The sequence below is a fragment of the Jaculus jaculus genome, chromosome 1 (genome assembly GCF_020740685.1).
Source record: "Jaculus jaculus isolate mJacJac1 chromosome 1, mJacJac1.mat.Y.cur, whole genome shotgun sequence".
In the NCBI taxonomy this organism is placed as follows: Eukaryota; Metazoa; Chordata; class Mammalia; order Rodentia; family Dipodidae; genus Jaculus; species Jaculus jaculus.
The window spans coordinates 272,389,677-272,412,957 of NC_059102.1; the positions used below are offsets into that span (position 1 = coordinate 272,389,677).

Consider the following 23,281-nt stretch of genomic DNA (forward strand, 5'->3'; position numbering starts at 1 on the left):
GGGAACGAAAAAAAAAAAAAAACAAAAACATACTCTCTCAAAATATCCCAGTAATGTTGGTTTTCTAGGATGGGTTCCTTCACACTTGTACCAGAACATCATTACCCTCCAGCCATCAGAATGGTTTGCTACTGAATGGGCCCTGAGGCCAAATATAATGGTACCCAGTTGTTCTGTGGTAGCAACCTTTGGCCCTGGCTACTTCCAGAATGGATTGGAAGGTACACTCTGGGATTTTCCTGGATGCAAGGGTGACAAAAATGTTAGAGCCCCAGCCAATTTACAGGCTTCAAAACACTGATGGACTAGGAGTGTTTTTCAATGACATGATCACTTAGTCTCAGTCTTCCTTCCATCTATTGGATTAGAAGATGTCATCTGGTACATGAAAACTCTCACAAAATATACCCAGGGCTGGAGCGATGGCTTAGTGGTTAAGGCATTTGCCTGCAAAGCCAAAGTACCCAGGCTCAAGTCCCCAGGACCCATGTTAGCCAGATGAACAAGGGGGTGCATGCACCTGGAGTTCGTTTGCAGTGGTGGAGGCCATGGTGTGCCCAATCTCTTTATCTCTCTCTCTCTCTCCTTTCTCCCTCCCTCTTTCTCTATCAAATAAATAAATAAATAAAATATTTTTTAAAACTATATACGTAAAAGGTTTTGAATTACACAGCTGAGGGAATCTTCCTTCTTCTGAGGTTAAATAAGAAAAGCCATCATACAGAACCACATGGCTCTAGACATACTTCACTACAGCCCAAAGTGATACATGTGCCATTATCAAGACTGAATGTTGTGTATACATTCCTTATAACTCTGGAAATGTCTCATCTGCTTTATGAAACCTGCATAAACAGATTGAGACCATGTCCAATGCTTCCATGTCATTCTGTGAACAGTTCTGGGAATGGACCATGCTCATTATAATCTTTGTAGTGATTTTGTTAATCTTTGGCCTATGTATACTCAACCCCTGTTTTAATTTTATCTCTGCCCACTTACAGGCAGCTCATACCCAGATGTTTATACAACAACCCACCTCCATCTGTATGGGCTACTTAAACATCCATTGAGAGCAGAACACTTACCACTTCTGACGGGGTTACCTACTTCCCCTACCTCACAATGCTAGACACCTCAGTCTCTGTGATAGGCCCCATTACTTGTGCAACTAATGTTTATAATTTTTTTACCAGGCCAAAAAGATCTAAATGATGTGGTATCTGACTGATAGGTTTCTCCCTTGGGCCATTAAAATAGTTCTTTTGTCTGGGAAACACTCTAACTGCCATACCTCCATGCCCCATTCAGCAGGAAGTAGTTCAAGATCTGATGTCATCATGCCCTTTCCTCTAATAGCAGTAAAAGTGTCTTCCTATGAGAGGAGCAAATCTAGGGATGCCAGAGTAGGCAGTTTAACTAGGCAGGACCAGGATGGCCCTTAAACAGAGGAACATTAGGACATCACATTCTCGCTACACCTATACCAACTGGCCTCACCTAACTCAGCTCACCCCACCTGCTTCAGTCACCAGTTTAGTGCTTGCCTGTCTCACCCAATTAGATCTCTCTCTTAAGTGTGCACCCTGTCCAGATGTGGGTGGATTTCTTCTCTAAGTTCAGACTGATTGGCTGGGACACCTGAGGTAGTCGTGTCCAGGTGTGGTGGTACAAATTTTAAAGTATATCCTCCTGGACCCTATCTCCAGAATTGTGGCTGCAATATTCTTGGGTCCTTGTGCTGGTAAGCTATCTCTCCCACCACAGCAGCCATGTCAGGGTAGAAAGACACACTTTTTGCCTTTTACTACTGTCTTCATTTTTAATCTTTTTGGAAGAACACATTTCTAAAAATCCCTGAAAATGGATGAAAATGTTTTTTTAATCTAAGATCCGTGTTCATTTACATGGGTTCTTGGATTCCATGTGGCATATCTCCCTTCTCCCCACTTTATCTTACCTTATTTAACTCAATTTTTGCTTCCCCACATCTGTGTAATATCTGAATAAAATGTGGTATTTTAAAAAATCATTATCTAAGATTTAAAAAAACATTATGTTTAAAGAAATCAAAGAAACAAACTCCTGAAGGAGAACACCACAAACCAACTTAATGAAATAAGGAGGTCAATACAAGACATGAGTAAAGAAATAGAAATAATTTATAATACCAATCAGAAATACTATAATTTAAAAACATGGTAAGTCAAATAGAAAACTCTGTAGACAGTCTCATCAGTAGAATGGATCAAGGAGAGGACAGAATGTCTAAACTAGAAGACCAGGTGGCAGTCCAACAAAGAGAAACACAAACTAATAGAAAGGCATGAATGGAAATTTCAAGACATTCAGGACACTATGAAGTAGAAGTACTAAAAGTGTAGAAGGAGAAGAATTTCACTATAAAGGCATAGCAGGTTTTTTTCAACAAAATCATAGAGGAAAACTTCCCCAAAATAGAGAAAGTGTTACCAATACAGATACAGGAAGCCTTTAGAGTGTCAAACAGACAAAATCAGGAAAGAATCTCTCACTGGCATATTATAATTAAACTAAAAAACACACAAACCAGCTGGGTGTGCTGGTATACGCCTTTAATCCCAGCACTTGGAGGCAGAGGTAGGAAGATTGCATTCAGTTCAAGGCCACCCTGAGACTACATAGTGAATTCTAGGTCAGCCTGGGCTAGAGTGAGACCCTACCTTAAAAAAAAAAAAAAATTAAAAAAAAAAGCCAGGCATGTTGGCACATGACTTTAATCCCGGCACTCGGGAGGCAGAGGCAGGAGGATCCTCATGAGTTTGAGGTCACCCTAGGATTACATAGTGAATTCTAGGTCAGCCTGAGCTAGAGTAAGACCCTACCTCAAAGAAGAAGAAAAAAAAAAACGTGAAAACTAAAGAAAATAGACTGAAAGCAGTTAGAGAGAAAAATCAAGATACATACAAAGCCAAGCCCATCAGGATCACAGCAGATTACTCAACACAAACTTTAAAAGCCAGAAGGGCTTGGAATGATGTATTCCAAGTTCTGAAAGATAACAGCTGTCAACCAATAATACATTATCCAGCAAAGCTAGCTATCCAAATTGATGAAGAAAAAAGGACATTTCACACACACACACACATACAAAAAAAAAAAGAAAAGCTGAAGGATTATATGAACATTAAACCAGCTATACAGAAGATATTTGAATGATGAAGAAAAAGAAAAGCATACACATAATGAAATAGAAAAAAAGTAAACCATACTCAAATAATAGTTAATACAAGATAGTAAAGGAAAAACTGGAAGTACTATGAAACAAGAAGAATGGCAAGAATAAATACATACCTTTAAGTAATAACTCTTAATATCAATGGCTCAGTCCCCCAACAATAAGACACAGGTTTGCAGACTGGGTTAGAGAGCAAGATCCTTCTATTTGTTGCCTCCAAGAAACTCACCTTTCCATAAAAGACGTGCACTATCTTAGGGTGAAAGAATGGAAAATGGTATTTCAAGCAAATGGGCCCAGGAAACAAGCAGGTGTCACTGTCCTAACATCTGACAGGGTATACTTCAAACCAACATTAGTTAGGAAAGATAAAGGTTATTTTATATTTAATAAAGGAACACTCCAACAGGAGGATGTTACAATTCTAAATGTGTATGCACCTAAAATGGGGGCTCCCAATTTCATCAAATGCTATTAGAATTAAGGTCACAGATAACACCAAACACAGTTGTTTTGGGTGACTTCAACACCCCATTCTCATCAACTGACAGGTCATCCTGGCAAAAAATAAAGAGAGAAGCATCTGGATTAATTGAGGTCATAGAACAAGTGGACATAACAGAACATTTCATCCAAATGCTGCAGAATACCATTCATTTCAGCAGCACATGGAACTTTCTCTAAAATAGACCATATATTGGGTCACAAAGCAAACCTTATCACAATGGGGTTAAAGTACAAATCAATAGCAAGAAAAGCTATAGAGCATACGCAAAATCATGCATACAAAACAATACACTACTAAATGATGAATAGGTCAATGAAGAAATCAAGAAGGAAAAAAGAAATTCATAGACTCAAATGATAAAGAGAACACAACATACCAAAACCTTTGGGACACAATGAAGGCAGTCCTAAGAGGGAAAATTGTAGCTTTAAGTGCCTACGTTAAGAAATTAGTAAGGGGCTGGAGAGATGGCTTAGTGGTTAAGCGCTTGCCTGTGAAGCCTAAGGACCCCGGTTCGAGGCTCGGTTCCCCAGGTCCCACGTTAGCCAGATGCACAAGGGGGCGCACGCATCTAGAGTTCGTTTGCAGAGGCTGGAAGCCCTAGCGCGCCCATTCTCTCTCTCTCCCTCTATCTGTCTTTCTCTGTGTGTCTGTCGCTCTCAAATAAATAAATAAACAAAAATTAAAAAAAAAAAAAAGAAATTAGAAAGGTCAAGTCAGGCGTGGTGGCTCACGCCTTTAATCCCAGCACTTGGGAGGCAGAGGTAAGAGGATCGCCGTGAGTTCAAGGCCACCCTGAGACTACAGAGTTAATTCCAGGTCAGCCTAGACCAGAGTGAGACCCTACCTCAAAAAACCAAAAAAGTTAGAAAGGTCGCAAGTAAACAACTTAATACTTCACTTTAAGGCCTTGGAAAAAGGAAAGGACAAAATAAGAATCAGTAGACGGGAAGAAATAATAAAGATTAGGGTAGAAATTAATGGAATAGAAACAAAAAAAAAATACAAAGAATCAATGAATCTTTGAAAGGATGCATATGATCAATAAACCCTTAGCAAATCTGACCAAAAGAAAGACAGAAGAGAAAAAAATTAATAAAATTAGAGATTAAAAAGACACTATTACAACAGATACAAAAGAAATTCAGAAAATTATAAGGACATACTTTAAGAACATACTCTCCCACTGAGTTTGAAAATCTGAAAGAGATGGAATAATTTTCTTGATTTTTTTCTTGATTTATATGATCTACCAAAATTAAATCAATATGAGATTAACCACTTAAATAAACCTGTAACAAGTATGGAAATCCAAGCACTTATCAAAAAATCTCCCAACTAAAAAAAATTCTAGGGATGAAGGGATGGCTTAGCAGTTAAGGCATTTACCTGCAAAGTCAAAGGACCCAGGTTTGATTCCCCAGGACCCACGTTAGCCAGATTAACAAGGGGGCACACATGTCTGGAGTTCATTTGCAGTGGCTGGAGGCCCTGGCACACCCACTCTCAATCTGTCTCTCTCTCTCTCTCTCTCTCTCTCCTTCCCTCACTCCCTCCCTCTTTCTCTGTCAAATAAATAAATAAATATAAATATTAAATATTAAATAAAATTCTAGGCCCAGATGGAGTCATTGGCAAATTTTAAGAGACCTTCACAGAAGAACTAACACCAATGCTTCTCAAGCTTTTCCATAAAATAGAAAAGAAAGGAATTCTACCAAACTCCTTCTATGAAGCCAGCATCACCCTGATACCAAAACCAAACAAAGACAGAACAAAAAAAAATCACAGACCAATCTCCCTCATGAACATAGATGCAAAAATTCTCAACAAAATATTGGCAAACAGAATACAAGAATATATCAAAAAGATCATTCACCTCAACCAAGCAGACCTTATCCCAGAGATGCAAGAATGGTTCAACATATGCAAATTGATAAATATAAAACATGATATAAATGGACTGAAGGGCAAAAATCACATGATCATCTCAATAGATGCAGGCTATTGAGTCATGTTTCCTGTAACCAGTGACAACCCCATGTTCACTGCTTGCCACTCCAAGAAGTCAATGATTCAAGGACAAATTATTGGGGTAAGGGAAAGGATTTGTTTGGAAAGCTAGTGTGGTGGTTTGATTCAGGTGTCCCCCATAAACTTAGGTGTTCTAAATGCTAGTTTCCCAGCTGATAGATATTTGGGAATTAATGCCTCCTGGAGTGAGTGTATTGTTGGGGGTGGGCTTATGGGTATTATAGCCAGTTTCCTCTTGCCAGTGTTTGGCATACCCTCCTGTTGCTTTGGTCCACCTTATGTTGGCCAGGGGGTGATGTCTACCCTCTGCTCATGCCATCATTTTCCCCTGCCATCGTGGAGCTTCCCCTTGAGCCTGTAAGCCAAAATAAATCTCTTTTTCCCAGAAGCTGCTCTTGCTTGGGTGATTTCTACCAGCAATGCGAACCAGACTGCAAAAGCTAGCAAACCAAAGAAGACAGAGGCTATCGTCAACTGGATTGCAGGCACAAGCCTACATAGGGAGCTGTGGGTGCCAAGGCCAGTGCCAGGCTAGTTATCAGCCCGAAGACTGCTTTTCTGATGCACTGGTTGCTGCTATTGTTGATTGTGTTTGGGGCAGCACTGGAGATTGAATCCAGGGCTCCTGTGCATGCCAGGAAGGCACTCTGCCACTGAGCTATAGCCCAGCACTGGTTGCTGTTCTCTTAAGTCACCATGTTATTATTCTGGGTTCCATGAATCTAAGGAAAAGCTACTGGTGAGAAAATCTATGGTGCATGTCTTCTCAGTTCCTTTGCCCAGAAACAGTTTATTCTGTAGCTGACTACCAAAATACAAAAGTAATACTTCTCCAGGAAAACAAGGAAGATAGCCAAAGACTGCTGTTCCTTGGAGGACTGAGGGAGGTCAATTTGTAACATGAGAGGTGGCTGTAGTCGTGGGGTTCATCTGCAACAGAACCAGTGATTTATTCAGGCCCACATTTTTTGGGTTTCTTTCTGAGCATTGGTTATGTTTCCCAGATGTTGATCTTTTCATTGACATTTTAAGTACTGTAGCTACATCAGTTACTCTTCAGCACTAGAGGTTTAATCCAGGACTTCATGCATGGTGGGCCAGTGCCCTACCACTGGCCTATATATAGCCCCAGCCCTCTTTTCACTTTTTCTTTTTGACAATCTAATCAAGTTGCCTAGGCTGCTCTTGAATTCACTCTGTAGTCCAGGCATGCCTTCAGGTGGTGATCATCCTGCCTCAGCCTCCTGGGTAGCTGGGATGACAGGCCTGTGCCACCAGGCCAGGCAGCTTCATCAGTTTTAAGATCTGCTCAATATCCTCCAAGTATGGTGCATAAAAACTACCCCTTTCCTGCTGTGTCACCAGTGTGCTGGAGCTGAGTGAAGCAATAAGAATCCCTACAAACTGTAGAAGGAAGGAAACTCTTTCTCCAGGGAGTAGTGTAAGGGCTCTAGAGTGACAAAACAGGGGCCAAATGTAGGCTTTGCCTCTTGTGCACACAGTGACCTGCTAAGCCCCCTGAGCCTCGGGTGTCTTGTGTGTAAGCTAGGGACTCTGATGACTGGTGCCATTGATATAAGGTTTAAATGTAAAAATTTTCCTGTGGGAGGGATTTGATATTTGTTCAATTCCTGACTCATTTACCTCAACAGTTCAGCATAAAAATGAACTCAACTCTCACCAATGCGGAAATCTTCATTTTGTGGCTGGGGAGATGGGATGGTGGTTAAAGGCATTGCTTTCAAAGCCTAATGGCTCAGAGTTTAATTCCTCAGTACCCATGTAAAGCCATGCATCTGGAGTTTGTTTGCAATGGCAAGTGGTCCTGGCTTGCCCATTCTCTTTCTCTCTCTTTCTCCTCTCTCTCTCTCTCTCTCTCTCTCTCTCTCTCTCTCTCTCTCTCTCTCTTCTTGCAAATAAAAATATTTTTAAAGTAATCTTCATTTGGCACAGACAGGGTCCTAGGGTGGAAGGAACACAGATTGGAGTGAGGCAAGCCTGGGTTCAAGTCCTCTTAATACACCCACCCAAGTCTTAGAACAATCTAGTAATCCTCTCTGCCATTTACCAGCTATGAGTGTTCAGGCAATTTCCTGGAGTTCTCTGTGCTTCTGTCCCATCTTTATGTGTTCCATAACATCATGGTCTTAGTATATACACAGCCCAAGGTGCTGCGAGATTTTTAAAGGGGACAGACAGGTACAAGGTTACAGGGTGCACTTCACTGGGGATCTTATTGACAGAGGTATGGTCCTGTTATGAGAGTAACCGTTCTCACCATACAAGGTTATTGGGTGGCTAAATGAGATAATACCTTTAAGTAAGAGAATGGAAGAAAGCATCAAGTTGATACTAAGGTAGTGGTGCTGTTTGTGTGTATAAGTACTGAAAGAGTTCATCCACTTCTACCTGCACACCTGTGTCTTCACAGACTTGTCAAGGGGACACAAATCATTGACTACAGTGATCACTGTGACCACAGAAGGAAAAGGTCCACCATCCCTTGGTGTCCTGATCATCCATACCTTTGGACCACACTTTCCCCTCGCCCTTAGTCCTGAATGGATCCTCTTGTTGTTTTAAAATTTCTGACAAAACTGATACTTGAAATCTACAAAACTGGGAGCCACCATGATGCAAGGAGAAACAGAAGATGGGGCTGGAGAGGGAGAGGGACCACAGAAACTGGCCCAGCATTTGGTCATTGAACAAATGAGTGAAGAGAATAGAGAAGTGATGAAGAAACTTCTCTCAGCAGCAAGTACACAGGGTGGGTTCGAGGGAGCAAGCCTGGAAGTAAAGGTTTTTGAGTGGTCCTGTGGAGGTGACAAGGACAGTGGACTGGGAAGAAAGTAGAAATCAGTGAAAGTTGGATTCTAAAATGAAGGGCAGGGCAGAGATTATAAAACCATGCTATTGGGCTGGGGAGATGGTTCCTCAGTTAAAAGAGCTCATTTGCAAAGCCTGCTGGCCCAGGTTCAATTCTTAGGTACCCACATAAAGCCAGATGCACAAAGTGGTGCATTCTGCAGTTGATTTGCAGCTGCAAGAGGCCCTGGAGATCCCATTCTCTCTCCTCACACCCACAAAAAATAAGTATAACTATGCTTTTGAACAAGTGAAGTAGATGAGACAGATCTTAGTTTTCTGTCCCATAACTAGCTTCTGGCCTCAGATTAAATGTCACCTCCTTAGAGAACCTTTTCCTGACTATCCTATCCATCCATGATTGATAGGAAATGTGTTCCATAACAGCATGGTCTTAGTATATACACAGCCCAAGGTGCTGCGAGATTTAAAAAGGGGGCCAGAGAGATATAAGATTATAGGGTGTACTTCACTGGGGTACCTATTGATACAGGTATGGTCCTGAGAGGCAGAACAATATACTGGATCCACAAAATTTGGCTCACAAAGAGGTACATCATCTTGGCTGGAATGCATGGTTCATATTAAGTTCAAATCAGTCAGGCACACCCCTGGAGCCAGGATCTGGTTGAAAAGCCCCACATACCAATCTAGTGGTTTTGCTTGTCTATAGTTTTCAGGGAAAGTATGCATGAAAGAACGGCTATGCTTACTCTGGGAAAGTCACCACAAGTCACGATGAGATGGCTATGGTCATGTCAAGCTGAATCCATAAAGAGCCCTCACTAGCTCTGCTACTTTATATTGCTGCACGCTACTTCCTTTTTTGTAGATATTTCATTATCTGACTCCCTCAGACTCTGTTAGGACAGGGTCAGGACCATTTTTATTGCAAACTGTTATGCCCAGATCGAGGAGTCCCCAAAGGCCACCAAGAGAGTTGGACACGTATGCAACAGCAAAGAGCTTTATTTTGGGCTTAAGCTTGGGCTCCAGACTTTACCAATGCAGTGGGTCTGTCCAAGAGCCCCCAATGGTATCTGGGAGGAGCTTTTATTAGGTTTAAACAAAGAAAGTGGGAATTTTCAACGTAGCAGTTACATGATGGGTTCACATTTAGCAAGAGCATACATGTTGCAAGTTGATTGGTTACATAGTGGCTGAGGAACTTTAAGCAAATTTATCTATAGTCACAAGAGCCACAGGATGTATAACATTTACTTGTTCCTTTTTGATTGGCCCGTTACAGGGATTATTTTGGGTTCTGAGAAGTTTGTGGTTGTTTTTCCCAGTAACCGCAAAATGCTGTGTCAGTAATTTGGGCCCTACAGGGCAACAGAAACTTAGACCTATTAATATAATTAAAGTCTGTCATGGCGTTACTTTGGTTTGGGCTCTTCACAAATCTAGTGTAGGGCCTGGCACACAGGGAAGTTAACAAATATTCGAATGAATGCATGCATACATGAATGTCACCTAGCAAGTAGGCGGAAACAGAAGGACCTGGGAACTGGGTTTGCAGCATATATGAAACACTGTCCAGCATGCAACAGGAGGCAAGAACTGGGTCCCTGGCAGTACTCTCTGGGAAGGACTCTGGTAAGGGCTGAAATGCATCTAGGCAATCAAACAAAAGCTGTCTTGTCAGAGAAAGGCCACAAGCTCTTCTTAAGCAGGCAAATGCCAATTCTTTGGCACCTCGCCCACCCTAATCAGAATCAGAGCCCAGTGTCCTGCGTGTGTACCAGGTTTCCAGGCGACTGAAATATACCGAGAAGTTGGAGGCGCTCGAAACTAGAGGCGCAGGCGTATGAAAATATGGGAAAGAGGAGAGGGGCTGGGATAGTGACTAGCTGTCAGGACAGGTGTCAGAAGAAGAGCCGTCCAAGAAGGCTGCCAGGCCCCAAGTGACCGCCCCGCCCCCTTAACCTTTGGCAACACTTGGCCTAGAGCCGGAGGAAACCGCCCTGCCCCGCCCCCGCCCCTCCGCCCTCCGATTGGCCAGCGCCCCGCCCGTCCCCTGGTTTCAGCCAATGGGGGTGGCGCGCGCCGGAAGTCGGAAGCGGAAGCGTGGTAGCGGCGGCGGGACCGCCGGTTTCATCCCTCAGCAGCTGTTCCCCCGGTGCCATGCGAGGCTTCGGGCCAGGTCTGACGGCGCGGTGTCTATTCCCGCTGCGGTTTCCTCCGCGGCCGGTGCGGCCGCCCGGGCCCCGACTCTCGAGCGGGCCTGTGGCGGCGGCGACGGCGGGCTCCCTGGAGCGGGCCATGGACGAGCTGTTACGCCGCGCGGTGCCCCAGACGCCGGCCTACGAGCTGCGGGAGAAGACGCCGGCGCCCGCCGAGGGCCAGTGCGCTGACTTCGTGAGCTTCTACGACGGCCTGGCCGAGGTGGGCCAGCGCGCCGAGCTGCTCGGCCGCCTGGCGCAGGGCTTCGGCGTGGACCACGGCCAGGTGGCCGAGCAGAGCGCCGGCGTGCTCCAGCTGCGCCAGCAGCCTCGCGAACCCGCCGTGCTGCTGCAGGCCGAGGACCGGCTGCGCTACGCGCTGGTGCCGCGCTACCGCGGCCTTTTCCACCACATCAGCAAGCTGGACGGCGGCGTGCGCTTCCTGGTGCAGCTGCGGGCCGACCTGCTGGAGGCGCAGGCCCTCAAGCTGGTGGAGGGCCCGCACGTCCGGGTAAGGCCACGCCCGGGCCGCTCCGACCCCGGGCTTTGCAGTCCGCATTTTGCCCTTAAGTCCAGACACTGCCTTCCCCTGCGTGAAACTTCACGACCGTCCCTCGTAATTACAGCCCCCAGACTTTGCCCCCTTCTTCCCAGTATCTGAGCCCTTGCCTAGGCCAAGCGCGCCTCTGCTGCCCTCCAGTCTCACCTTGCAAACCTCAGTGCGTGACACTAGTCCACCCTTAAAGTGACTGTCATGCCTGCTACCTGATGAGTGTACTCTGTCTTATTTTAACTGGGCTATTCTTGAGTAAGTATGAAACAGACACCTGGTAGACTTCGGGCAAATGAATTGGATCCCTTCTATGTCAAACTGCCGTAAGGACGTGAGATGCATAAAGATGACCAAAAGTCAAGGTCACTATTGTCTATCTCAGTGCCCTCTGGCCTTCTTTCGAATAATTGTGCATAGGAGACTGACCTCCCTGAGGGCACCTAAGCCCTAAAAAGTGATTCTCCATTTATGAGGTAGGCAGATGCTTAGCCCAGAGTTCATATGAGATAATAACCATGAAATTTCATAATTATGACCTGAAAAATTGCCTAAGACTGCACACAGCCTTTATACCACTAATATTAAATGCCCAGGAAGACTCACCTGCCCTTTATTGACTACACCATGATGCAAACATTTCACAAGTTTCCAACAAGCTGAACTTTATGTTCTTTTCAAAACACTGAATATTTGGATGGCTTGCCCCAAGTCATCTAAAGGCAAAACTTGACAATGGTTTTTTACTTTTGTTCTTGGATGACACATGTATTCCCCTTTACAGTAAAGAAGATAAATACTGCTATGGTATGACTTGTTCAAGACAAATAGATGGCTTTGATTACCATCCCCAGCCTTGCTGTACAGGTCATCACTATGCTGAGTGACTAACAGGATTTATAAGGAAGTTTCTTAACAGTTTGGCCACTGGGCTTTAATGAAGAAAAATTGGGTGTAGTTAAGAACAGAATTCATCTCAGTGATAACATTTGTTTTTAATTGATTTCTCTTGACAACTGGTTCATTTACAATGCTAGGTGTTACCCAGGGTCATGGGCCTTCAGCCATAAGATTCCCAGACTGGGAACCCCAGCTGTTCATTACACCACAAATCAGCCATATTCTTACTATGTTGAGTCGACCTTGTTCCAGGCTCCATCACAGTGCAAGTGGTGGAAATGTCCTGGCAACATGCAACTCCTTGAGAACAAGAGCTTTTGTCTTAAACAACTTGTAGAATGAAATGAGGCTGAGTTGATGAGATAGATTTCTGGGTGCTCCAGAGACAGCTGGGGACCTTGAGTCACCATTATCTTTGAGGTCAGACTGCTTCATGCTCTGTCCCAGGATTGAGAGCTGGGAAAAAGGCCATGAAAGGCTCCCACCTAGCCACAGGAATCAACAGCAGCTGTTGGATAGCTCTGCCCCTTGGTGACTTAATGTCCCATCCAGTTTGAAATCCTCTGGTTTTAAGAAGTATTAAGAAATGACCGGCTTCTCGTCACTGGGAGTTCAAGGACACATTAGAGTTCGCTTCTGCTGTTGGAAGTTCTGTAAATTCACTGTGCAGTCCATGTTTCTTTTCCTCAGCTGCAGAGAGATGGGTTATAGCAAAGTGGGAAATTTCTGCTATAGGTTTCCGATATTACCTAATGACATTGTTAGCCTTGGGTTGGTGGAGGTTGGTGGTCTTAGTACATTCCAGAAATGTTTCACCTGATGGTGATAGAGATGTTAGTTTAGACACATAAGTGGGCAATAAATAGCTATCGGGGGCTAGAGGCAACCCAAGGTAATTTAGCTCTTAACCCTGCAACATTCCAACTCTCCATGATCATGAGAGTTCTATCTATCCATTCAGCCTTGCTTAAAGTAGATGGAGCACATCTTTGGAACTCTAGTTTACAGAGGTGCAAACCTAGTGGAACAAAAATGTCCCTGGGGAAGAGAAGAAAGGTTCAGAGGTATTCTGCAGTTGTTAAGTGTTTACATCCTGGAAATGACTGTGGATGGGTGGTTTGAACATGGTAATCATGGTGAGCTGAGCCAGAAGAGGGCTCCCACCTTCTTTCACCACAGCCACCAGCACAGTAGGCTTTGCTGGACAGGCTCTACCTATAAGGCAATGGAATAGTCCCTGAAGAATTTCAGTAAGTTTTGTGCTTTGCCATGCTAGACCAAAGTTTAGTTTACTCCAGTATAGCCATGGGTAGCAGCTCTGTGAGATGAAATTATGCCTTGTTTCTAGATCCTGCAGTCCTTCCTGACCAGTAAGCTTCACCTCCCTCCCTAGCACTGGGCTCTGAGCAAGGCCAAGTAACTTCTCAATACAGACAGATCTTGAGAACCAAACAGTGGAAGGGCAGGAGGCAACATTTTCTTTCCTAAAAGGACAAGTTGGCTTGTCTAAACAGCATCCTCTAGGAAAATGGGAACTGACAGCACAGAACAGATGGAAGGCCGGCTACTCCCATACTTGAACTTCCCAGCCTCTAGTATGCATCAGTTTTCCTGAATTAGCAGACAGCAGAGGAGGTTTCATTGTAGCCTCCTGTGTGTGATCCAGTGATCTGGCCTCATGATCAGTCCCCACTGGATGTTGTGAGTGACAGCACTAAGCAGTGAGACTTTTCACCTTTAGCCTAGATTCCCAGCTCTTGTGTCCAACGTCACATGTCATAGCTGTCAGAGGCTCAGAATAGAATGAAGAGATTTGCTGAGAAGTTTTGTCAGGTGAGACTGTTCTCTCCTTGAATACTGAAGCTAGGCATTGCTGGGTCTTCCCTCTCATATGAGTATCAGAAGTGTAGCTTTTTCCACACTGCACCAACCAGCCTGTTCCTGATTGGATCCATGAGCCCTTCAAAGCTTATGTCTGAATGAAAAGCACATAGAACCTAGTTAAAGTGCTTGCACAGCGTCTTTGCCCCGTCACATCTCCAAGGTTTAAGTCCCTTCCAGAATAGCTCCACCAACTCATCTATCCTATGTGCAATTACCTCTAACAATGTTTCACACTTTCCCAGAATGACATCTTTGGGCAGACAGCCATTCAAAACTTACATTAAACAGTGTCCTTGGCTCACACCAGCTGGATCTCAATTTGCACACCTTGAGGTTGCACAGAACAAACCTTGGGCCTTCTCTTGCCCTAGTAGTTAAGGCCATGAAGGAAATGCTATATCCTTCTGACAACTACAAGCTACCAGCTCTTGCCTGCAACTTTTATTCCCATGACCAAGTTTGAGGCCTTTCATCTTTTATCAGGAATTAAGATGTAAGGTTTTTACAGCTATAATAAAACTAGTGCTTGTAGATAACCATCAAATTCTTTGTGAACCTTATACAAAGATGCAGAAGGTCATTTCAGTACCAGATTTACTGAGTTGTGTACTATTATGAAAATATTTATGAATCTTGTATGGAGTTCATCTGTGACAGAGACCCAAAGTCATAGTGGTTTAAGTAGAGAAAATTTGGTCCCAGTAAAGTTGGTCAAAGTAGCTTGGGGCTGATTCTGCTCTGTGGTGTCCTGCATTGTGGTCTTAGTATTCTGTCTTGAAAATTCATTGTCATGGTCCCCAGCATGGCTGCTCCCAAGCTACTCAAGTTAATACCTGCTCTAGCCAATTTATACAACTGTGATGGAGCCTTCAGAAGCCATAAATGCACCCATTTTTCTTAATACAAGTTATAAAATCCCAGCCAGACATGGTGCATATGCTTTTAATCCCAGTACTTGGAAGGCAGAGGTTGAAGGATCACCATGAGTTCAAGGCCAGCCTGGGCTAGAGCAAGACCCTACCTTGAAAAACCAAAAACCAGCTCATGATGAACAGGACAAAGAGTGGCAAAGAGAATGTCTCTAATGTCTTAAGGTTCTCCAAATCTGTTGCATAACACATGCTTACAGCTCACTAGCCAGAACACAGGCATATGGCTCTAGGTGTAGTACAAAGCTCATTCTCAATAGCTTATGCCTTGCTGAAAAACATGCCCTGTTCTCAAAGATGGTAAGACATGAAGATCCTTGTCTGAGTGGATAAACAGGGCTCCTGGACTGAGGGATTGTTTCTCTGGGGCTACTCTCTGCCTTCTCTCTCCATCCCAGGAGATGAATGGGGTGCTGAAAGGCATGCTCTCCGAATGGTTTTCTTCAGGCTTCCTGAATCTGGAACGAGTCACCTGGCATTCACCATGTGAGGTGCTTCAGAAAGTCAGTGAGTAAGTATGCCCATCTGTGTGTTCTTGTGTTGTATGCCATTTTATTTTATCCTGATAAATATCATACACAGCATTCCCATGGAATACTAAGATAGAGGCAGGACACAGAAACACCCCCATCAGTCTGATAACCTCATAATTAACATAAACAGGCCCATTTTATGACTTCCCAAAGCCCTGTCACCAGAGTTGTATGGCATGAGTGGTAAAGACAGTACTTACCTAGATGTTAAAATTTCCCACTGGGATAAAATCTCTCAGCTCTATCATGCATAAATTACAGCATTTCCAGGGCAGTTGTTCACTTGTAACATGGGCTGTGTATTCTGTTTTTCCACCCACATTCTCTGCTCACCTATGGAACTTAAGACTTGAAAACTGTCCAATGCCGTCAGCAACCATCATGTGTGCTGTCCTTTCTGATGCTAGAAACGGAATAGTGGTGGGGTAAGATTGGGAGATGTGTATCTGCAGGTTTGCCACATGGAAACAAAGAACAAGACACTGTTCAACAGTGAAGCACTCCAATAAGTTTGCATTGAACTCCCCCAAGAGCCTCACAAAATGCTCTGAAAACAGCGTGATGAGTCAGGTGGCTTGTACCTGCCAGCCCACCACTCAGGGCCAAAGCATAAGGATCCCTGTGAGTTTGAGAATATGGCCAACTGTAGCTACAAAACATTAGACCAGCCAGGGTTACAGAGAGAGACGTTTTGTCTCCATTACTAAATAAATAAATCTGGTGTTCAGAAGTAGAGCACATTAATTGCAATTTCTGTCATTGCTGTGCTACTTTTAAGATGATTTTCTTGGAGTCGTCCAGAAGAGTCAATGGCCACATTATTGAAATTTTTCTTTGACTTTAGTAGATACCATGAATAGGAATCAGCAGTTGCCACTTAGCTTGTAGGTCATGCCTTTGTGTTATCTCTTTATAATGTCATCAGGTCTGAGGCAGTGCACCCTGTGAAAAACTGGATGGATATGAAGCGTCGTGTGGGGCCTTACAGGAGATGTTACTTCTTCTCCCACTGCTCAACCCCTGGGGAGCCCCTGATCGTTTTACATGTGGCGCTGACCAATGACATTTCCAACAATATCCAGGTACTGTCAGCGGTCACTTCTGAACAAGATGAGCCTGTCACCATGTCCTTTAAAGGGTAGTGTAGCATGGTTTATCTCCTCTTTTTTGCAATTAAATATTTAATATTTTTGTAGTATATGTGGTGGTGTGGATGTCTGGTGTATGCATGCCTATGTGCAAATGCATGCACCCCATGCACACATGAGGAGGCCAAAGAACATCAGATGTCCCCCTCCATTGCTCATCTACATACATGCTTCCTTGAGATGAGTCATTGATTCCGGAGCATGACATTTGCATGAACCCCAGTGGTTACCCAGTCGTTGATCCCCATAAGGCTAAGGTTACAGACACATAACCATACTCAGCTGTTATGTGGGTGCCAGGAAAATCAAACTTGGGTGGTCTCAGGTGCTCATGCTTGTGCAGGAAATACCTCTCTGAGCTATCTCTCCAGACCCCTGTTCTCTTCAAAAAGAAATTGCTTTGAGCTTTAGTGGATGTTGTGATTGGGTAGGTAAGTGTGTAGTTACAGGATACAGGAGTGAGCAACATAGTTTAGGCACAAGATGACATTCACATGTAATGACTTTGAGTTGGGAAGGATTGTGGTCTGTTAACAGAAAATAGTGGTGATGGAGGAAAAGAGAGAAAGGTAGTTGAGGACCTGGTATAGCTGTGATTGAGAAACTACTAAGACAGTCTTGGTTCTGTGGGCCAGTGGGTGACAGGGAACAGAGCTTGTGAGTTGACCCACACTTTTCTGTGGGAGCTCATCTTCTGAAGGCATCTTGCAGGAAGCTCTGAAATACACATTCAGCACATAAGACAGTGGACCAGTGACCACACTGTCAGATCTGTTTCATTTAAGCAAAATGAGGATGTTTTGCCCCAAATCAAAAAGATAGACGGAGTACTGCAGAGATGGCTTAGTGGCTAAAGCACTTGCTTGCAAAGCCTGACAGCCTGGGTTTGGTTCCCCAATACCCACATAATGTCATGCGCACAAAATGGTACATTTATCTGGGATTCATTTGCAGTGGCAACAGTCCCTGGTATGTCCCATTTCCCCTCCCACCTCCCACTTGCAAAGAAATAAGTTTTTTTTTTTTTAAGCTACATAGGGCTGGAGAGATGGCTTAGCGGTTAAGCGCTTGCCTGTGAAGTCTAAGGACCCCGGTTCAAGGCTCGATTCCCCAGGACCCACGTTAGCCAGATGCACAAGGGGGTGCATGCATCTGGAGTTCATTTGCAGTGTCTGGAGGCCCTGGCATGCCCATTCCCTCCCTCCCTCACCCCCCCCCCCGCCTCTTTCTGTCACTGTCAAATAAATAAATAAATAAAAATTTTTAAAAAGCTACATAGGGGCTGGAGAGATGCCTTAAGCCTAAGGACCCATGTTCGACTACATAAGCCAGACACACAAAGTGATTCAAGCACACAAGGTCCCATATGCTCACAGCATGGCACACGCGTCTGGAATTCAATTTTAAAAAAAGCTGGGCTGGAGAGATAGCTTAGTGGTTAAGGCACTTGCCTGCAAAGTCTAACCACCTAGGTTCAATTCCCCAGAACCCATGTAGAGCCAGACACACAAAGAGGTGTATACATCTGGAGTTCATTTACAGTGGCTAGAGGCCTTGGTGTACCCGTTCTCTCTGCCTCTCTCTCTCTTATATCTCTCTCTGTTTGCAAATAAATGAATATTTTTTTAAAAAAGCTACATTTAACAAAAAGGAAAACTGGCTGGGGAGATGGCTCAGCAGTTAAGAAAGCTTGCTTTCAAAGCTTGCCACCCCAGGTTCAGTTCCCAATGGCCACATGAAGCCACATGCACAGAATGATACATGTGTCTGGAGTTCATTTGCTGTGGCAAGGGGTTCAGGCATGCCCATGATTGCTTGCTTTCTCCCTCCTCCCTTCCCTCCCACCTCATAAGTAAATGAATGAATTATTTTTTGAAAAAGAAAAAAAGTTTATTGGACTGCATCCTGAGAATCTGAGAAACAAGAGTTCAGAGAAAAGGAGCAGAGATAACTAGTGGATAGGGGCTGTAGGACTTTGAAGAAAATCTAAAGAAATTCCTAATGCGTGGTCAATTGGCCTTGACAAAGGCTCAGTGTGGAACACCTCAATGTAAGGAGCAAGCTTCAGCTTGCAAAAAGACCTGAAAAAGACAGAAAGGGACTGCTAGTCAGCAAAGCTTGCATGAGAATTTCAAAATAATGGAAAAGACATAATACTCAGCAAACAGTGAGGGAATCTGTGAAATTATTACCTCCTGAGAGTTGTCAAAACAACAGCTGGCCTGCACCTGAACTGATGGGAGGTCTCCATCCATGCTTTACATTCCATGTGCATTGTTCTGTGAGCAGTAAAAAAGGGCGAGTGGAAGCATGAGCAGCACAAGCTCCAGCTTGGCTTTAGGGGCATCGTTGATGTTTTCCAGGCAATCGTGAAGGAGTACCCTCCATCTGAAACAGAGGAGAAGAACAGGATTACAGCTGCCATCTTCTATTCCATCAGCCTGGCCCAGCAGGGCCTGCAGGGAGTAGAGCTGGGGACCTTCCTCATAAAGCGAGTCGTCAAGGAGCTGCAGGTAAGCCCAGCAGAGCAAGCTGTGGCTCCTGAGGTGGCTCAGTTGCTAGGTGTCTGGTGTTATGTTGGGTGACGAGTTGTGTCCACCTCTCTGGAGATACAGGATCAAGAGAGAAAGGATGAGGCTAGTGCAAGCATGAGGATCTGAAGGAGCCTGAATTCCACCCTAGCATTCACCTATAAAAAGCTTGGTGTGGCCATGCACACCTGTAAGCCCAGCCTTGTGGAGGATAGACAAAGGAGAATTGCTGGGACTCACAGGTCAGCCAGGCTAACTGGGCGGGGGGGGGGGGGGGAGGACAGCTCCAGGTTTCCAGGTTCACTGAGAGATTCTGCCTTGAGGAAACAACAAAAAAGAGCAGTAGGAAAGGACACCCAGTATTCTCTGGCCTTCACATGTGTGTGCATCTGAACAGACACCATGCATGCTACACATACACATGCAGAGAGAGAGGTGGAGGAGGAGGAGCAGAAGAGCCACAGGACTGCTGCACAGTGGGATAGAGCAGAGCACAGGCATGTTCTAAGGCTAGTGAGCTCTCCAGGGAGACTTTGCCTGGCTTTCCTAGCTATGCACATGTCAGGGCAGCTTCCCTTCACTTTAAGCTGCAGCAGTCCACATGATCCATTTCATGGTCCCCTGCCATGCCAAGCTGACCCTTTCCAGGCTTCCCACCCAGTCTGCAGATTGTGAAAAAGTGCTAGGTTAGACCAGGCAGCATAAATGAAGTAAATGTGTGAACTTGAGTTGGGCTGGCTCCTATTTCTTTGCTACCTGTGCTCTGGTTTGTCCGGGGCTCAGCTTTTGTTCCTGCCTCAGCAGGGAATCTGGTGAACCACAGGAAGTAAGACCAGACCTCAGACATTGTCTCCATGGGAGCTGTTCTCTGCTGTATGACTTCTCTGTGGTTGCACTGGGCACTGTGGTTGACACTCTTCTTTAGAATACACAGAGTATAGTTGAAGCAGGTTCATGCTTCATGTTGCATTCTGTGTTATTAGGAATCAGGTTTGTCGGTTTGTCATGCTGGGGACTTAACTCAGGGCTGTCCACATGAAGGGAAAGTACCACTGAGCTACATCCCCAGCTCCCCTTTTTATTTTGCAGTAAGAACTCACTAAGTTTCCCAGACTGGCCTTGAACTCACAGTCCTCCTGCCTTAGCCTCCCAGGTAGCTCAGATACTAAGCCTGTGCCACCATGCTTGGCAGCAATAAGTTTTAATGAGCTTAGCATTTGGCTGGAATTCTCTGTCATTTTCCCCAGAGGTAATGATAAGCCACATCCAGTTAAGTTGTTTCTTTTCCCTTTTCTTTGCTGATTTTGTTAACGAGTGTCATTGGAAGGGGGGACACTGGGAGAAGAAAGCCGCGAGAGTAGGCCTGGAATCCAGAATTCTGAATATTCTGCCTAGTAACTGTATCTGAGAAGAGTTGATTGGCTTCTTGGTCCAGTAGCCACTTGATGGGCCATTTCCAGACACCAGGCTCTGGGCTGCCCCCAGCAGACTGGCAAAAGCTGTTCCCCTTCTGCATGGAAAGGCTCATTGGAGTATGAAAGCCACTCTACATGCCCAGTGAGAAGAACCATACTGTTACTGAAATTTTAGTATTCTATCATTAAAGTCATTATTTTGAATTATACATTACATTAGAAAGTGTCTGTGACATAAATTCCTGAACAGGTAGGTGTAAAAATAAGTGCCTCCAACATGTAAAAGTTGCAGAGACAGGCAGAAGGCACCACACCTTCTCAGACTTTCTCAGGGTTGTAGAATGGTTTCCTTTCTTCATAAATTAAAATAAAACCCTTTGTGGACCTATATTTGTAGCCAGCAAATACTGAGTTTTTGGAAATAATCATTGAAAATCTCTGTGTAATTTGCACTGTAGTGATTAAGCCATGTCATATGGTGACATACCTGTAGCTCCTATTCCCTGGCCTCCTTTAAGCCATGTGTGTCACTGGGCATCTGTGTGCTGAGCCTGAGACATGGCTCTGGGCTGCTGTGGTCAGAAACAGGGCCACATTCCGTGTCTGATTTTAGGCAAGGCTCCCCATTCCCAGTTTACAGTGTGACAGAGGTATGGTTGGAGACACCACCCTTAGGCTTGTCTTAGGGACTCGGGTTGTTTCCGGGCACACCAAGTTCCTCATAAAGGTGTCTTGAAAGAAAGAAAACAGGATCCCTGTCAGACATTGCTGCCAGCTGCACAGCATGCCACAGTTGATGCATAGACTTTGTACTGAGTGGTGTTTGTGTGCATACCACATGTGCTGAAAGTGTTTTCTCTACCTTCCTTCCTCCACCTACCTGCTGTGCAGAAGGAGTTTCCTCACCTGGGGGTCTTCTCAAGCCTGTCACCTATACCTGGATTCACCAAGTGGCTTTTGGGACTTCTAACCACACAAGCAAAGGAACAGGGGAGGAATGAACTATTCACAGACTCAGAGTACAAGGAAATCACTGAAGTCACAGGCAGCCCTGTTCATGAGACTCTCAAGGGCTTCCTGAGCAGTGGCGAATGGATGAAGTCTGAGAAGCTGGTGCAGGCACTGCAGACACCCCTGATGAGGCTGTGTGCCTGGTACCTGTATGGGGAGAAGCACCGAGGCTACGCCCTGAATCCAGTGGCCAACTTCCATCTGCAGAATGGGGCTGTGATGTGGCGCATCAACTGGCTGGCAGACAGTAGCTTGAAAGGCCTCACCAGCTCATGTGGCCTCATGGTCAATTACCGCTACTACCTAGAGGAGACAGCCCCCAATAGCATCGCCTACCTAGGCTCCAAGAACATCAAAGCTTCTGAGCAGATCCTCAGCCTGGTAGCCCAGTTTCAGAAGAATAGCAAGCTCTGAGCACATGCCTCCCAAACCCAAGACCCTGCTCAGAAGACGGCCATGTTCCAGATGGGCCAGAACTACCTACCACAGGAGCCCTTGGAGGAAGCACAGCTGTGCTGTGTCACCTCCCCACAGCTGGCACTCTGAGGTCATGACCCAGCTGTCAAGCACTGGCAACGATACACATGGTAGAGATGACAGTACAGGTGCAGCACTGTGGTCCTTCAGAAGCCCCTGCTGCCCTTGGGGCCTGGGAAGCTCTGCCGCATGGTATCTAGGGCTGCTCCTTAGACCAGAGCTGAGCCCAGAGGAGAGCACTTCTCTGAGCTTGTAGAGCTAACTCGGTGACAGTTGCTGTCATCTCCATATGGTGCAACAGGATATAGGGCTGTGCTGTGATTTGCCAGCACCATTCTGAAGCTCAGAAACACACAAGGAGGTTCAAGACTTTGCCCAAAGTGTAGCAGATCACTGCCCACTGAAGATGTTACTGCTTGAGCCCCAAGTTGGTTTCTAGACTTTAAAATTACCACAATTCAAGTTCATAATGAACTGAGTAGTGAAGAACAAGTTTGTTCTGTAAACATTAAATGTGATTATTTACTGGTGATTGTCTTTTAAGATTAGAGTCCTGGCAAGGCTAGGATTAGTTCTGAAATGTACACTGTCATCACTCCCTAGCCACCCTGTCAGGGTGTGAGAGCTCCCAAAAGGGGCAAGAACAAAGATTCAAAAGAGGCTGTGGAGAAATGGTACCTGCATGTGTGCATAGGTGGATCTGTCAGGATGGGGACGTGTTGGTGGGTACACATGGATCTGGATCTGTGACTGCTCATCATCTGATCTGTGTGGTTCTCCATGTGCATTAGCACTGTCGCTGTGTGTGCTGTGTGACTGCATGGATCTTGGCATGTGGTTCTGTGTGTACATAAATATCTGTCAATGTTTCTATGCCTGTGTGCCTGGATGTGGTTCCATGTGTGTGTGTGCTTGTGGAACTGTGAGCTGCCATGCCTACTCAGCATGTACATGGGTGCTGGATATCAAAACTCTGGTCCCCATACTGTGTAGCAAACACTTCATCCACTGAGCCATCTCCCCAACCCCTCTTTAAATAGATGTTTTCTCCTCCCCCCCATTAGTCAGGGCCTCCTGACACTGAGTTGTAGATCTCTGAAAGCACCAAATC

The 23,281-nt window shown here is 45.0% G+C and overlaps 1 protein-coding gene across 1 annotated transcript; it reads left to right on the forward strand.

Moving 5' to 3' along the window:
- Positions 1-10,737: 10,737 nt before the first annotated feature.
- On the forward strand, positions 10,738-22,700 carry Mlycd (malonyl-CoA decarboxylase). Its single transcript, XM_004659580.3, has 5 exons — positions 10,738-11,303; positions 15,454-15,566; positions 16,514-16,670; positions 19,100-19,249; positions 21,574-22,700. Exons 1-5 carry the CDS (start codon positions 10,755-10,757, stop codon positions 22,105-22,107), a joined length of 1,503 nt encoding a protein of 500 aa, XP_004659637.1. The 5' UTR covers positions 10,738-10,754; the 3' UTR covers positions 22,108-22,700.
- Positions 22,701-23,281: the final 581 nt, after the last annotated feature.

Excerpts from the sequence above, each read along its gene's own strand:
- Mlycd (XM_004659580.3), top strand. The coding sequence starts at position 10,755 with ATGCGAGGCTTCGGGCCAGGTCTGACGGCGCGGTGTCTATTCCCGCTG. Across the intron at positions 11,304-15,453 it reads TGGAGGGCCCGCACGTCCGG|GAGATGAATGGGGTGCTGAA; the intron begins GTAAGGCCACGC and ends TCTCCATCCCAG. Across the intron at positions 15,567-16,513 it reads GTGCTTCAGAAAGTCAGTGA|GTCTGAGGCAGTGCACCCTG; the intron begins GTAAGTATGCCC and ends TAATGTCATCAG.